The sequence below is a fragment of the Hyla sarda genome, chromosome 12 (assembly GCF_029499605.1).
Source record: "Hyla sarda isolate aHylSar1 chromosome 12, aHylSar1.hap1, whole genome shotgun sequence".
NCBI lineage: Eukaryota > Metazoa > Chordata > Amphibia > Anura > Hylidae > Hyla > Hyla sarda.
Window position 1 is genome coordinate 50832483 of NC_079200.1, and position 16849 is coordinate 50849331.

General features: G+C 41.8%; 1 protein-coding gene across 1 annotated transcript in view; it reads left to right on the forward strand.

Annotated features, from left to right (window-relative positions):
* Positions 1-699: 699 nt before the first annotated feature.
* Positions 700-16849, forward strand: part of GDAP1L1 (ganglioside induced differentiation associated protein 1 like 1) — a 96000-nt gene continuing 79850 nt past the window's right edge. Inside the window, exon 1 of the mRNA XM_056547912.1 lies at positions 700-1065. Within this exon, the coding sequence (XP_056403887.1) occupies positions 886-1065 (180 nt within the window). The 5' untranslated portion in view covers positions 700-885. The remainder of the gene's footprint in view (positions 1066-16849) is intronic.

Consider the following 16849-nt stretch of genomic DNA (forward strand, 5'->3'; position numbering starts at 1 on the left):
TTACATCTTTCTATGTCATATCTCTCCATGTTTCTAACTAATGTTGTAACTCTAGTCTAGACAATCCTCTGTCGGCAAAACAGCCTGGACTCCTGCACTGATACATTGTAGCAAAGTAGCAGGACAAGAGAGTGATCTATTCTGCTAATGTCAATTTTCCTAGATTGAATCCAGTTGTAGTAAACCCTAAACTGTGAAAAATACATCATTTATGGAACCAGTCCAACCCATCACATGACCTGCATTGTCCATTGCCTTCATTCCCCCATCCTGCTCTAGGATGTCCCTATCTGCCCCCACCTCCATAATAATCTGCCATATCACTTATGTGTAATCTCATTATTCCACATTATACGTCTCCTCCAGAGATCTGTGTCAATATTACAATTCTGATGTTACATTATATACAGGATCCAATCAGATCCTTTATTCTTAGATCAGTATTTCCCAACCTGGGTGCCTCCAGCTGTTGCAAAACTACAACTCCTAGCATGCCCGGACAGCCTTTGGCTGTCCGGGCATGCTGGGAGTTGTAGTTTTGCAACAGCTGGAGGCATCCTGGTTGGGAAACACTGTCTTAGATGAATCATTTCAGATTCTCCTCAGCCTGATCCTGGGACATGTCAGTGTGACCTTGCAGGATGCAGAGGAACTAGTACTGAGGTCAATGATGATTTCTGCTGAGGCTCATTGACATCTATTGGGCTTGCACTGGGGGAGATTCCTGGTGTTTATAGCATTGCAGGATGCATTCTAGACAGGGTGATGATAAGGAGGAGGAATAGGAGGCCCTCTGCTACTAGTGGTGGCCACATAGCCATGTGATGATGCTATTGCTGGAGCAGCAGCTCAGGAGCAGCCTCCTTTCTTCTGTTTCAGGCTGTCATGGCTACTGCCAGCAATCTGACTCCCACAAATTGCAGCTGGTGGCCTATTTCTGCATTAGAGAATGATGCAGGAAAAACCAATGAAGGGGAAGAAGATGCAGAAGCCTCAAAACCCAACCTCAAAGCCAAGGACAAGCTGGTTCTATACCACTGGACACAGTCATTCAGCTCCCAGAAGGTGAGGAGAGGGCATGATGCATTGGATGAGCCTCCATTACTATCAGCAGCATCACTTGCATTGCAGCCTGTAGTCCTGGGCAGAGGAGATGTGGGTGTAAAATGCTGCATATGCAGGATACATATATATATATATATATATATATATATATATATATATATATATATACACACACAGGAAGGGTGCTAGGTGTTGTGTTATAGAGAAGATGTCCATTGTGCCAGCCTATCCTTGTCACTGATTAAACAGTAAGGAGGGTGCTGCAAGTAAAAGCACACATAGAGAGGATTGCATGGATATCTATCTATATATCTCATATCTATCTATCTCCTATCTATCTATCTATCTATCTATCTATCTATCTATCTATCTATCTATCTATCTATATATCTCATATCTATCTCATATCTATCTATCTCATATCTATCTATATATCTCATATCTATCTGTCTCATATCTATCTATCTATCTATATCATATCTATCTGTCTCATATCTATCTATCTATATCATATCTATCTGTCTCATATCTATCTATCAATCTATCTCATATCTATCTGTCTCATATCTATCTATCAATCTATCTCATATCTATCTGTCTCATATCTATCTATCTCATATCTATCTATCTCATATCTATTTATATATCTCATATCTATCTATCTATCTATCTCATATCTATCTATCTATCTATCTCATCTATGTCATATCTTTCTCATCTATGTCATATCTATCTATCTATCTATCTCATATCTATCCATCTATCTATCTTCTATCTATCTCATATCTATCTATCTCATATCTATCTATCTCATATCTATCTATCTCATATCTATCTATTTATCTATCTATCTTCTATCTATCTCATATCTATCTATCTATCTCATATCTATCTATCTCATATCTATCTATCTCATATCTATCTATCTATCTATCTCATATCTATCTATCTCATATCTATCTATCTCATATCTATCTATCTATCTCATATCTATCTATCTCATATGTATCTATCTATCTCATATCTATCTATCTATCTATCTATCTATCTATCTATCTCATATCTATCTATCTATCAACTATCCATCATCTATCATTCATTATCTAATAATTATTTTATTTATTTAGCATTAACATATTCTGCAGCGCTGTTTAAATCTTCCATATATCATCTATTTATTTATCTATTGAGCAATTGTCTATCTTTTATTTTATATGTCTATCTATCTCTTATCTGTCTATTTATCCATCTATCTATCTATCTATCTTATATCTATCTATCTCTATTTATTTTGTATGTATTTACATAATAGATTTTGTTACCTTTTATCTTATTTTTGTTATGTGTTTATTTATTATTTAATATATTTATTTACATTATTTTGTTGTGTATTTATTTTCCCAATTTAATTTTTCTCTTCTCTCTTTTATATAAAAACAGTGATTATTTCTGAACGTAGTATCGACACATAAGTTGCACTTTTATTCCTTCTATAAGAGAATTACAGGGCTTATAAACCATAAGTAGTAACCAGCGCTGAAAGTAAATGGCATTGGCTGACCTTTCTGACATCATTCCTTGTATTGATTGAATATGTCACAATAGACTGTATTATATTGTTGTCAACAGGATGGTATATATAGGTGTCCCTGATGGCAGATCGGGTCCTGTCACTATAATAAATGCATATGAATGGAGCCTGAGGCCTCAGTATTATAGTTAGAAAGATGTCTCATGATGACAACCCCTTTCCATATGCCCTATTAGCCCTGTGTACCCAGATTAGGACCCCCATCTATGGTACAAAGTAAGGAGGTGTTCACAAAGACAAAAGTGGCTCGCTCATATATATTATGGTTAGTTTTTTCTTTTTGAATGGACGTTCTGTAGTACTGCATTTCCCCTGTAGTAGACGCTGCATTTGGTGCAATAATGGCACTGTGGCCGTCACTGTTATAGGTGTTATGGGCATTGTTTTATGGTCACTATGGCTGACTTTGTTGTATAGACCGATTATGTGGCAGTAAGGGTAATGGGGGGCTCTGTTACTGGTTTCTGTTATTGTTATGTGTGCATTGCAACTGCCCTTGTTGTGAGTAGTGTTGAGCGGCATAGGCCATATTCGAATTCGCGATATTTAAAGAATATATGGACGAATATTTGTCATATATTCGCCAAATTAGCATATTCGCAATATTAGCAGCCTTTTTTTTACTATGCGCCATAAAATTTGCATGCGCATGCGCATTCACCATAAAATTTGCATGCGCAATATCGCATGATAAAAAAACTAAAAGAAGGGAGGGATCAATATGCGTGAAAATGTGCATATGCAAATTTTGGGGCGCCGGCCAGTCTCACACAGTAACTAGTATTGGAGCCTTGTTTACACCACAAGCTGGAAGCAGGGAGGGATGATCACTGTGATGTGTACTGTGAAAAAAAACACGAATATTTGTAATTGTGAATATTTAGCGCTATATTTGAAATATTCGCGAATTTGCGAATAAGCGATATTCACGATAAATATTCACATTGCGAATATTCGCGCCCAACACTAGTTGTGAGGGCACTGTGGCCATCACTATTATGGGGTACATAGGGCACTGTGGTAATCATGGTTATGGGCACACCGTGGGTGAGGCTTATGTATTTTATTCTTATGGGCCATCTGATTGTATTGTCATTTCTATTGTTCTGTTATATAAAACATTTCAAAACTGGCACATATTTCTATCTCTTGTTATAATGTAATTGTCAGATGAATAGATCTGTTAATTTCGGCCTTGTCAGCCTGTACGATGCGCTCGCAGCTCTTGTGTTTCATCCTGATTGATCCCCTTTGAATATTCCCTAAAAGCTGTGTCTTTTAGAAGCTTCTTTTTATTATCTGGGAAAATCAATCTTTATTATCTTTATTTAAGGATAGCATGAATAGCAGATCTACCCCCTGACAGGCTGAAATCCGTCAATATGACTTCTACTTTCCCAGGGGAGGATGCCTAAAGGGGTTGTCAGTATAAGGGAAATGGTGCTAGTAGCAGAGCACCACTCCTGTCCACAGGTTATGTGTAGAACTGCAGCTCAGTCTCATTGAATTCACCTTTAATGCTGAGGACCCATTTTCCCACTACTTACAGGATCCCCACATACCACCCTTCTGCCACTCAAACATAGGAGACATGCACCACTCACACGAGGGACTCATGGGCCACTTACACATCCACTTACACATAGGAGACGTTCACCACTCACACAAAGGACACATGCACCACTAACACGTAGGGCACATGTACTACCTACACATTGGGAACACCACTCATTCGTTAGACAAATGCCCCACGTGCGCTACTCACACATTGGACACATGATTCACTCACACATTGGACACACACCACTCACACTTTGGATACACACACACCACTCACACTTTGCACACACACACACCACTCACACATTGGACACACACACCACTCACACTTTGGATACACACACACCACTCACACTTTGCACACACACACACCACTCACACATTGGACACACACACAAACTATTCACATATTGGACACACACACCACTCACACTTTGGACACACACACACCACTCACACTTTGCACATACACACACCACTCACACTTTGCACACACACACACACCACTCACACTTTGGACACGCACCGCCCACACATTGGTCACACACCACTCACATATTGGACACACACACTATTAGCATATTGGACACACACACCACTCAACACTTTGGACACACACCACTCACACTTTGGACCCACACACCACTCACACTTTGCACACACACACACCACTCACACATTGGACACACACACAAACTATTCACATATTGGACACACACACCACTCACACTTTGGACACACACACACCACTCACACTTTGCACATACACACACCACTCACACTTTGCACACACACACACACCACTCACACTTTGGACACGCACCGCCCACACATTGGTCACACACCACTCACATATTGGACACACACACTATTAGCATATTGGACACACACACCACTCAACACTTTGGACACACACCACTCACACTTTGGACCCACACACCACTCACACTTTGGACACACACACACACACACACACACTATTAGCATATTGGACACACACACCACTCAACACTTTGGACACACACCACTCACACTTTGGACCCACACACCACTCACACTTTGGGGACACACACACACACACTATTAGCATATTGGACACACACACCACTCACACTTTGGTCACACAAAACTCACACTTTGGTCACACACAACTCACACTTTGGACACACATAACTCACACTTTGGACACACGCAACTCACACTTTGGACACACATAACTCACACTTTGGACACACGCAACTCACACTTTGGACACACACACACCACCCACACATTGGTCACACACCACTCACATATTGGACACACACACACTATTAGCATATTGGACACACACACCACTCACACTTTGGACCCACACACCACTCACACTTTGGACACACACACACACACACACTATTAGCATATTGGACACACACACACCACTCACACTTTGGTCACACACAACTCACACTTTGGACACACATAACTCACACTTTGGACACACGCAACTCACACTATGGACACAGACACCACTCACACTTTGGACACAGACACCACTCACACTTTGGACCCACACACCACTCACACTTTGGACACACACACCACTCACACTTTGGACACACACACCACTCACACTTTGGACACACACACCACTCACACTTTGGACACACACACCACTCACACTTTGGACCCACACACCATTCACACTTTGGACACACACACCACTCACACTTTGGACCCACACACCACTCACACTTTGGACACACACCACTCACACTTTGGACCCACACACCACTCACACTTTGGACACACACACCATTCACACTTTGGACACACACCACTCACACTTTGGACCCACACACCACTCACACTTTGGACACACACACCATTCACACTTTAGACACACACCACTCACACTTTGGACCCACACACCACTCACACTTTGGACACACACACACCACTCACACTTTGGACACACACACACCCACACACACTATTAGCATATTGGACACGCACACCACTCACATATAGGACAATGCCCCCCCGCACCCTATTGACTACAAGTTGGGTTTGTTGGGTTTCTGTCTAGTGTCTGTCATTTCACAGCATTATAACTGGACATTAAAATCCAGCATGCTTTGTAGCCCCCTGCCCCCCACGATTCTGCCTATAGTATGTGGATGGGTGACCAATAAACCCCCTCGCTGCAATATACCTAATACAGAATATATGGCTGCTTGGAGCTGCTCTCAGTCTCTTGTGTCCTATACATGTGTCTGTACCACAAAAAGATGACTTGGCGAGTTCTAGGTGACGATCACAAAGTCGTGGGAAGTAGAGCAGATGAATATTCCCTTACACAACCGAGAGTAATTCAATTATTAATTACTTTCTGAAGAATTCATATTAGATTACACGCAAGCAGTTATATAAAAGCCGCAAACCACGGAGACAGACCGAGACGGTACAGGACACATGCTGCCCCAGGGAGGCTTTATAGACTGCCCCGTAAAGGGAACGTCCATCATTAGACATCATGGTGATATTAAGTCCGATATTCTGTGCTGATTCATTTCTTTATATATCCTTGTAGATGTTAGAGCTCAGGATTTCCCGATTTACATTCCCTTCTCAAGCAGAGTATCAAGGGAGCGTGTTCCTGCTCTATTGGGCGGGATCAGAGGTTTCCCTTAACCCTGCTTGTTTCTGAGATATAGGGGTTTTCTTATTTGGGTGCAAATGTGGGCATTTCCTAAAGTAATTAAAGGGGTATTCCAGGAAAAAACTATTTTTTTAAATATATATCAACTGTCTCCAGAAAGTTAAATTGGCACTGTCACCAACTTTTTTTTTTTTTGATATGTTGTAGTACATATGTACCACAACATATCTCTAATATAGTTTCATTATTTTTTTGTGATGGAGGGTATGGCGGGGAAGGGGTTTGACGGAGGGAACGGGCTAGCGCCGTAGCACCTCATGGCACTAACTTATAGTTTATCTACACAGGGTGCCTCCAACTGTTTCACTACTACAACTCCCAGCATGCCCTGACAGCCAATAGATGTCAGGGCAAGCTGGGAGTTGTAGTGGTGAAACAGCTGGAGGCACCCTGTGTAGATAAACTAAGGGCGGAAGTCCCCCCCAGCAGGCATCAGTGACATGGTGCCTGCTGGGGAAGTCTGCCTGGTAGCGAGCACACTACCAGGCAGACAAAAAGTTATTTTTAATATAGTAAAAATTTAAATTAAAAGCAGGGAGGGGGTTAGGGATAGAATGGCAATAGGCAGGGACAGAAAAAAATAGGATGGTGGGAGCTACCCTTTAAACAGATTTGTAAATTACTTCTATTAAAAAAATCTTAATCCTTTCAGTACTTATGAGCTGCTGAAGTTGAGTTGTTCTTTTCTGTGCTCTCTGATGACACCTGTCTCAGGAACTGTCCAAAGTAGAAGCAAATCCCCATAGCAAACCTATTCTACTCTGTGCAGTTCCTGAGACAAGCAGAGATGTCAGCAGAGAGCACTGTTGCCAGACAGAAAAGAACAACTTAACTTCAGCAGCTGATAATTATTGGAAGGATTAAGATTTTTTTATATAAGTAATTTACAAATCTGTTTAACTTTCTGGAGCCAGTTGATATATATATATATATATATATATAAGTTTTTTTTCCTGGAATACCCCTTTAAGTAATTAACCCCTTAAGGACCCAGCCAGTTTTCACTGTAGGACACGGCCATTTTTTGCACATCTGACCACTGTCAGTTTAAACATTAATAACTCTGAAATGCTTTTACCTTTCATTCTGATTCCGAGATTGTTTTTTCGTGACATATTCTACTTTATGTTAGTAGTAAAATTTTGTCGATACTTGTATCATTTCTTGGTGAAAAATTCAAAAATTTGATGAAAAAATTGAAAATTTTGCTTTTTTTTTTAACTTTGAAGCTCTCTGCTTATAAGGAAAATGAATATTCCAAATAAATTATATATTGATTCCCATATACAATATTTCTACTTTATGTTTCCATCATGAAGTTGACATGTTTTTACTTTTGGTAGACATCACAGTGCTTCAGAGTATAGTAGCAATTTTCCAATTTTCCACAAATGACCCCATTATAAAAACTGCACCCTCAAAGTATTCAAAATGACATTTAAAAGGTTTGTTAACCCTTTAGGTGTTTCACAGGAATAGCAGCAAAGTGAAGGAGAAAATTCAAAATCTTCATTTTTTACACTCGCATGTTCTTGTAGACCCAGTTATTGAAATTTTACAAGGGGTAAAAGGAGAGATATCTTCCTAAAATGTGTAACCCAATTTCTCTCGAGTAAGAAAATACCTCATATGTGTATGTCAAGTGTTCGGTGGGCGCAGTAGAGGGCTCAAAAGGGAAGGAGCGACAGTGGGATTTTGGAGAGTTTTTCTGAAATGGTTTTTGGGGGGCATGTCACAATTCGGAAGCCCCTATGGTGCCAGAACAGCAAAAAAAAAACAACCACATGGCATACTATTTTGAAAACTACACCCCTCAAGGCACGCAACAAGGGGTCCAGTGAGCCTTAACACCCCACAGGTGTTTGACGACTTTTCGTTAAAGTTGGATGTGAAAATACATTTTTTTTTTTCACTAAAATGCTAGTTTTCCCTCAAATTTTAAATTTTTACAAGGGGTAATAGGACAAAATGCCCCCCAAAATTTGAAACCCCATCTCTTCTGAATATGGAAATACCCCATGTGTGGACGTCAAGTGCTCTGCTGGCGCACTACAATGCTCAGAAGAGAAGGAGCGCCATTGAGCTTTTGGGAAAAGAATTGAGCTGTTTGGAATGGAAGTCAGGGGCCATGTGTGTTTACAAAGCCCCCCGTGGTGCCAGAACAGTGGACCCCCCCACATGTGACCCTATTTTAGAAACTACACCCCTCATAGAATTTTATTAGGTGTGCAGTGAGTATTTACACCCCACTGGCGTTTGACAGATCTTTGGAACAGTGGGCTGTGCAAATGAAAAATTACATTTTTCATTTTCACGGACCACTGTTCCAAAAATCTGCCAGACCCCTGTGGGGCGTAAATGCTCACTGTACCCCTTATTACATTACGTGAGGGGTGTAGTTTCCAAAATGGGGTCACATGTGGGTATTTTTTTTTTTGCGTTTATGTCAGAACCGCTGTAAAATGTGCCACCCCTGTGCAAATCACCAATTTAGGCCTCAAATGTACATGGTGCGCTCTCACTCCTGAGCCTTGTTGTGTGCCCGCAGAGCATTTTACGCCCACATCTGGGGTATTTCCGTACTCAGGAGAAATTGCGTTTTTTGTGGGTCTTTTTTTCCTTTTAACGCTTGTGAAAATAAAAAGTATGGGGCAACACCAGCATGTTAGTGTAATTTTTTTTAAAATTTTTACTCTAACAAGCTGGTGTAGACCCCAACTTTTCCTTTTCATAAGGGGTAAAAGGAGAAAAAGCCCCCCAAAATTTGTAGTGCAATTTCTCCCGAGTACGGAAATAACCCATATGTGGCCCTAAACTGTTTCCTTGAAATACGACAGGGCTCCAAAGTGAGAGAGCGCCATACGCATTTGAGGACTAAATTAGGGATTGCATAGGGGTGGACATAGGGGTATTCTACGCCAGTGATTCCCAAACAGGGTGCCTCCAGCTGTTGCTAAACTCCCAGCATGCCTGGACAGTCAGTGGCTGTCCGGAAATGCTGGGAGTTGTTGTTTTGCAACAGCTGGAGGCTCCGTTTTGGAAACACTGCCATACAATACATTTTAAATTTTTATTGGGGGGGGACAGTGTAAGGAGTGTATATGTAGGGTTTTACCCTTTATTATGTGTTAGTGTAGTGTAGTGTTTTTAGGGTACATTCGCACTGGCGGGTTACGGTGAGTTTCCGCTAGGAGTTTACGATGCAGTGAAAAATTTGCCGCAGCCCAAACTTGAAGCAGGAAACTTACTGTAAACCTGCCTGTGTGAATGTACCCTGTATGTTCACATGGGGGGGGCAAACCTCCAGCTGTTTCAAAACTACAACTCCCAGCATGTACTGACAGACCGTGCATGCTGGGAGTTGTACTTTTGCAACAGCTGGAGACACACTGGTTGGAAAACCTTCAGTTAGGTTCTGTTACCTAACTCAGTATTTTCCAACCAGTGTGCCTCCAGCTGTTGCAAAACTACAACACCCAGCATGTACTGGGCATGCTGGGAGATGCAGTTATGCAATAGCTGGAGGTACATAACTACAACTCCCAGCATGCTGAGACAGCTGTTTGGACATGCTGGGATTTGCAGTTTTGCAACATCTGGAGGGCTACAGTTTTAGAGAACACTGCAAGGTGATCTCCAAACTGTGGTCCTCCAGCTGTTGCAAAACTACAAATTCCAGCATGTCCTGACAGCAAACAGTTGTTTGGGCATGCTAGGAGTTGTAGTTTTGCAAGATCTGGAGGGCTACAGTTTAGGGACCACTATATAGTGGTCTCAAACTGTAGCCCTCCAGCTGTTGGAAAACTATAACTCCCAGCATGCCCAAACAGCTGTCTGGGCATGCTGGGAGTTGTAGTTTTGCAACATCTGGAGGGCTACAGTTAGAGACCACTGTATAATGGTCTCAAACTGTACCCTCCAGATGTTGCTAGGCAACTCACCGGCTTCCGTCGGATCCAGACGCACGTCATCGCCGCCCACCGATCTCTGTCGCCTGCAGCCTCCGTCGCCCGCCCTGATCGGTAAGTGGATCTTCGGCGCCAGTCCCCGTCGTTTCCCAGTCCTGCCCCGCCTATTGTGGGTAGGCAGGACAGGGAAAACGAAAGTTAACCCCCCCGCCCCCGATCTGCTATTGGTGATCGGTCTAGACCACCAATAGCAGGGATAGGAGGGGTGGCACCCCTGCCACCTCACTCCTATGCCTTCAGGGGGATCGTGGGTGTCTTAGACAACCGCGATCCCCCTTATATTCCGGGTCACCGGGTCACTATATACCCGTAATGACCCGGAATCGCGCAAAAGTCGCAAGTGTGAATTCACTTGCGATTTGCCACGATCGCCGACATGCGGGGGTCTGATGACCCCCCTGGGCGTTTGCACGGGATGCCTGCTGAATGATTTCAGCAGGCATCCCAGTCCGATCCCCGCCCGGTTTACGGCGGGGGCCAGAATTCTCCTTAAATACCTGGGTATCATGACGTATGCGTACGTCAAGGGTCCTTTAGGGGTTAAAGGGGTATTCCAGGAAAAAACTTTTTTTATATATCAATTGGCTCCAGAAAGTTAAACAGATTTGTAAATTACTTCTATTAAAAAAATCTTAATCCTTTCAGTACTTTTTAGCTGCTGAAGTTGAGTTGTTCTTTTCTATCTAAGTGCTCTCTGATGACATGTGTCTTGGGAACTGTCCAAAGTAGAAGCAAATCCCCATAGCAAACCTCTTCTACTCTGTGCAGTTCCCGAGGCAAGCAGAGATGTCAGCAGAGAGCACTGTTTCCAGGCAGAAAAGAACAACTCAACTTCAGCAGCTGATAATTATTGGAAGGATTAAGATTTTTTAAAAGAAGTAATTTACAAATCTTTTTAACTTTCTGGAGCCAGTTAATATATATATATATAAAAAAGTTTTTCCTGGAATACCCCTTTAAGTAGGTGATAACTTCAGAAAGAGGGCAAGAATCTTAGGCTTAGTGCAGTGTTTTCCAAACAATGCGCCCCCGGCTGTTGCAAAACTACAACTCCCAGCGTGCCTGGACAGCCTTTGGCTGTCCAGGCACGCTGGAAGTTGTAGTTTTGCAACAGCTGGAGGCATACTGTTTGGAAAACACTGCACTAAGCCTAAGATTCTTGACTCAAGGGAGTGACGTTTCCCACCCAGCATGTCAGCTGGTGGGAACACTCTCCTTCCATTCCTCTCTATGGGAGGTGGAGACACAGCGTTCGCCATTCTCCGCCTCTCCCATAAAGATGAATCGAGGGGGCATGTTTCAACCAGCTGACATGCAGGGTATGAAGCTCAGGAGCTGAGTGCGCATCATAGCAGGATGGTCCCAGTGGCTGTTACCCTTGTCTAATGCTGGACATCACCGTTCGCGATGATGCCCGACATTAACCCCTTAGACGCTGCGATCAAAGTTGATTGCGGCATCTAACATTTAAAAAAAATCCTGGCTGCCGAGTGGAGCTGATCGGGACCATCGTTGTGAAATCATGCTGTTCTGATCAACTGAGAGGACAGTGGGAGGACCCTTACCTGCCTCCTCGCCATCCGATCGGTGATGCAAAGCTCCATTCAGCCATGGCAGGCTGGAGCAATGGAACACCGATAACCTTGATCTATGCTATGGCATAGCATCGTTCAGTGTATGCAATCTCATGATTGTATGTTATAGTCCCTTATGAGGACCCCCCTTTTCCCATAAAAAAAAAAGAAAAATAAGTGAACAAAAATAAACATAAACATATGTGGTATCGCTGTGTGCTCAAATATCTATAAAATATCTATAAATATAACGAACCATGGTGTCTAAAAAAAATACCAAAGTCCAGAATTACATATTTTTGTTCACTTTGTATACCCTAAAAAATGTATAAAAAACGATCAAAAAGTTCCATCCAAACAAAAATGGTACCAATATAAATTACAGATAGTGGCGCAAAAAAAAAAATGAGCCTCCATATAGGCCCGTATACGGAATAATAAAAAAAAAGTTATGGGGGTCAGAAGAGGCCAATTTTAAACATGCAAATTTTTGTACAAAAAGTTCCACTTTTTTAAAAGAAGTAAAACAAAATAAAAACTATATAATTTGGGTATCGTTGTAACTATGGATCCAGAGAATAAAGATAAGGTGTCATTTTTTTCATCAAATAGTGCACTGCGTAGAAGCGGAAGCCCACAAAATTTACAAAATGGCTTCTTTTTTTTTCTATTCTGCCCGCAAATAATTTTTTTTTTGTTTCGCCATAGAGTTCGTGGTGAAATGATTGATTTCATTACAAAGTAAAATTGGTGGCACAAAAAAGCAAGCCCCATATAGGTCTGTAGGTGGAAAACTGAAAGTTATGATTTTTAAAAGGTGATGCTGAACAAATCCTGAGTCCTTAAGGGGTTAACTGGGCAGATTTGCAGCCAAATAGTAAAATCCCTATAAAGGTATTTTCACACTGCGTAATTCCTGCACCAAGCGGAATTACGCGCAGTGAACATTAACATCAGTGTGAATAGGTCTTCCGCAAGACCCGTTCACACTGAGAAATTTCAGTGGTGGATAATTCCGCCACTGAAATTGTTTCGCGCAAAGAAAGGACATGGAAATTCTGTGAGCGGAGATTCCGCAGTGTGATCGTACCATAAATTGTAAAATTGCTATTTATTCCATCCCCCCCAGACAGAGTTAATAAAAGTTAATAGGGCTATATGCGAAGAATTTAGCACAACTTTTTTTGCTTCAGCTGCTCCACATTTGCCTGAAACGTGGTCCACACTATTAGCGCCACATATTCAAATATTCAGCACCCAATTTAGCACCCTGTTAGGCTTTGTGTGCTATCATCACCCTATTTTTAAAGGTTTAGCATAACTTTCTGGTGCACAAAAGTGTCACGGTTAATACCAAGTTAACCTGGTATTAAATGAGGTGCTATTTTTTTTAATTTGTTTAGAGATATGCTTTACAGCTTGCCTCATGGACATAGACACAGTAGACGGAACCAAACTCTAGGCATGCTCTGTGACCTGTGCAGTGGTCATTCCACAGGGAGAGGGACTCCTTTCACTGTACTCCTGTACAGAATAGGAATCTCAGCTTAGTTTTATGCCTAGTGGCCAGAATGGAAACGGAAAGATTTCAGGATTATTTTATAATATTAATCAGCGTTATCCTGGTTGGGAAACACAGTTATAGATAATAGAATAAAAATTAGAAAAAAATTATCACCTTAAATCCTAATATATTTAACTTTAAACTTGATTTACTATTCCATTTAGCGTCTAAAGTAGGTGGGTCACCAAGGAGTTAAATCAATGCATAGGATTTGGAGCACTGTATCTCCTGTCCACGCCTCCACACCATGTCCATGTCCAGTCCTGGCTCATACATGCTCCTGAAAAGTGTCCTCTGGTTGTTAGGGGAATAAGCACTGTGCAGAGGGCCGCACATCTGGCTAATCAGGAGGTTGGGATGTTGAACGGGAATCTGCTGGCCACAGATCTGTGTGATTGGTCTTTCTCAGCCTTCAATATCCCAGTGCTCAGCTTTACCTGAATCCTGACAACCTGCACTGTTCCCTGACTTGCCTGCCATTTGGAACGGCCATCACTCTCCTGGTTTGACCTCTGCCTGTTCTGTGTGTGTATATTTCCTCTGGTCCTTATTCTGTACTGTATTGCTGTGGTGACCCACGGTGTATGGCGGAACCACAGGGTGTAGCGGTGTAGGTGGTGGGGCCAGATGGTATTAACCCACCAGAGTGGTTTTCTTTGCTATTCCAATGCCAAGGTAGTGAAAGGAGAGTCCACAACCAGTTATGGTTTAATGGAGGCTTTACTGAGTTAAGACAGATGGAATTATCTTCACAGCTAGGCCAGATTCCCAGAGAGGTGGCCAGGAACCCAGAAGGACCTTGCAGCTTGCTGGGATTAATTAGACTTGTAATAGACTTTAGAGATTTGACTTCAGGCTTGACTATAGACTGGACTTGACTATTTGTAGTGACAACAGACTTTGACTTACTGGACTGACTGTAGCTTTGTGGCCTTCCAGATGCTGGTCACTAGTACTGAGATCTCTGGTGTTTGCTGTGCTCAGTAGCAAGAGGATAAGAAGAATAGACAGAATTGTAATGGCCGCCCCTTTATATAGTGGGGGGCTGGACTAAAGCCCATTGGTCAAGCTGCGGGTCATAGGTTAAGCTGGTGCTTTCTGGGTAACATCATGTGACAACATAACATGTGACATTCCACAGGTCCTTCAGACATCTCACAAGTCCTTTTAGACTAGCTATACATTAGGACACTGACTATGCCTACAGTACAACAAATAACACTACAATAACAGCGGGGGAGACACTGCAGGAGAGCCCCCAGGTCACTGAGGGACTCAACCTGACAGGGCCTAAGTGTAGTGCAGGACCATGTCCTGTACTGGGACATCACATTGCTATCCTGCTTCTGACCTTTCTGACCCGTTTACTTATTTACCTTCTTGTGTTCTGATTTTTCCTGTTATAGAGCATTCACACTACGAATTCCACTAGAAAATTCCGGTGCAGCAGCCTCCCATTGTTTTTAATAGGATTCTGCTGCTTAATTTAAAATTTTAGACTCCACCGAAAGAATGAACAAATTCATCCCTTTGGCGAATCCGCTCAAAGATGCATTGGCGTCAATGGTGTCTGAGAGGTCCTAGCACTGATTGATCAGTCGGCCCACACTGTGCATGGAATGTCCACACGGGTGGACATTCTGTAGTATCAATGCACCCTTATGTGCCTGTTTGGTATTTACCTGGCCTGTCTTACTTCTCCCTGCCTCTATGCACTAAGCCCTTAGCCAAGTGTAGGGACTGTCGCCCAGTTGGGGGCCCACATTTAGGGTGGATCGTCCATGTGGATGACAGCTAGGTAGGCATTTTTAGTGATGAAGTGCATGTAGTTGTGGAGTGGATGAATATATATTTTCTTTTGATATCTATTAGTATGCAAGGCTGCTTCTGTACTGTATACTGTAGTGTAGCATATGGGAGTTCTGGTTGTACATAGCCATCATTTACCCACAGAGGCTCTAGCAGCAGATATTGGAAATGTAATGATTTCTGTAATGAGTAATTAGTATTGATGACCTATTGGACAGACTAATGCTAGGGGCCTATGAAATGTGGCTGCAGATTTACAATATGCATCAGTTTCTTTATTCTAAAGCTCAGTGAGGGGCTCAGTCTGTAGACCTCTATGTCCATAGTTTTTGACATATCTTCATCAGAAAAATGAACCTTTAATTTACAAAGTTTCTCTGTAAGGATATACTACATACTAGTAAAATATATTTTTTATAACCTAGTGAAGAGTAAATAATATGTGTTTTACTGCAATTTACAACTGCAAAAGAACAGAATGAGGGAGCAGGAATGTAGCTCCGTGTACAGAATCCTTTGACTCAAGCTAAGTAAGTAATCCCATTAAAGGAAATGTATCATAAAAAAATATATATATATATATATATATATATATATATATATAGTTTAACTCAAGTTTTTATGTTAAACAGAATTTTTTGTGATTTTTTTTAAAACGAATTTTCTATTTTATTATTATTTTTTCTAAATATAAATATATATGTGGTGGCCCAGTTTGGGAGTTGTTACCCCGTACCCTTGCTGCCCTGTCAGGCAGCCTCCCTGCAGTGACCCCTGCCCCCCCCCCCCCCCCCTGCATCTCTTCTACTGTAATTGTATATTATTCCCTATGTTATGTATATAAGAATACTGTATCTTAACGAAATGTTAACATGTGATCACCTGTTGTCATGTGAGTTGTCATGTGATTGTTACCCAGGAGGTAAAGAGGGGGGGGGGGGGGGGGAGGTGCATATAAAACTTAGCTTTTAATAATTATTATTAAGAAATATAATGCATGTGATGCAATACTGTTGT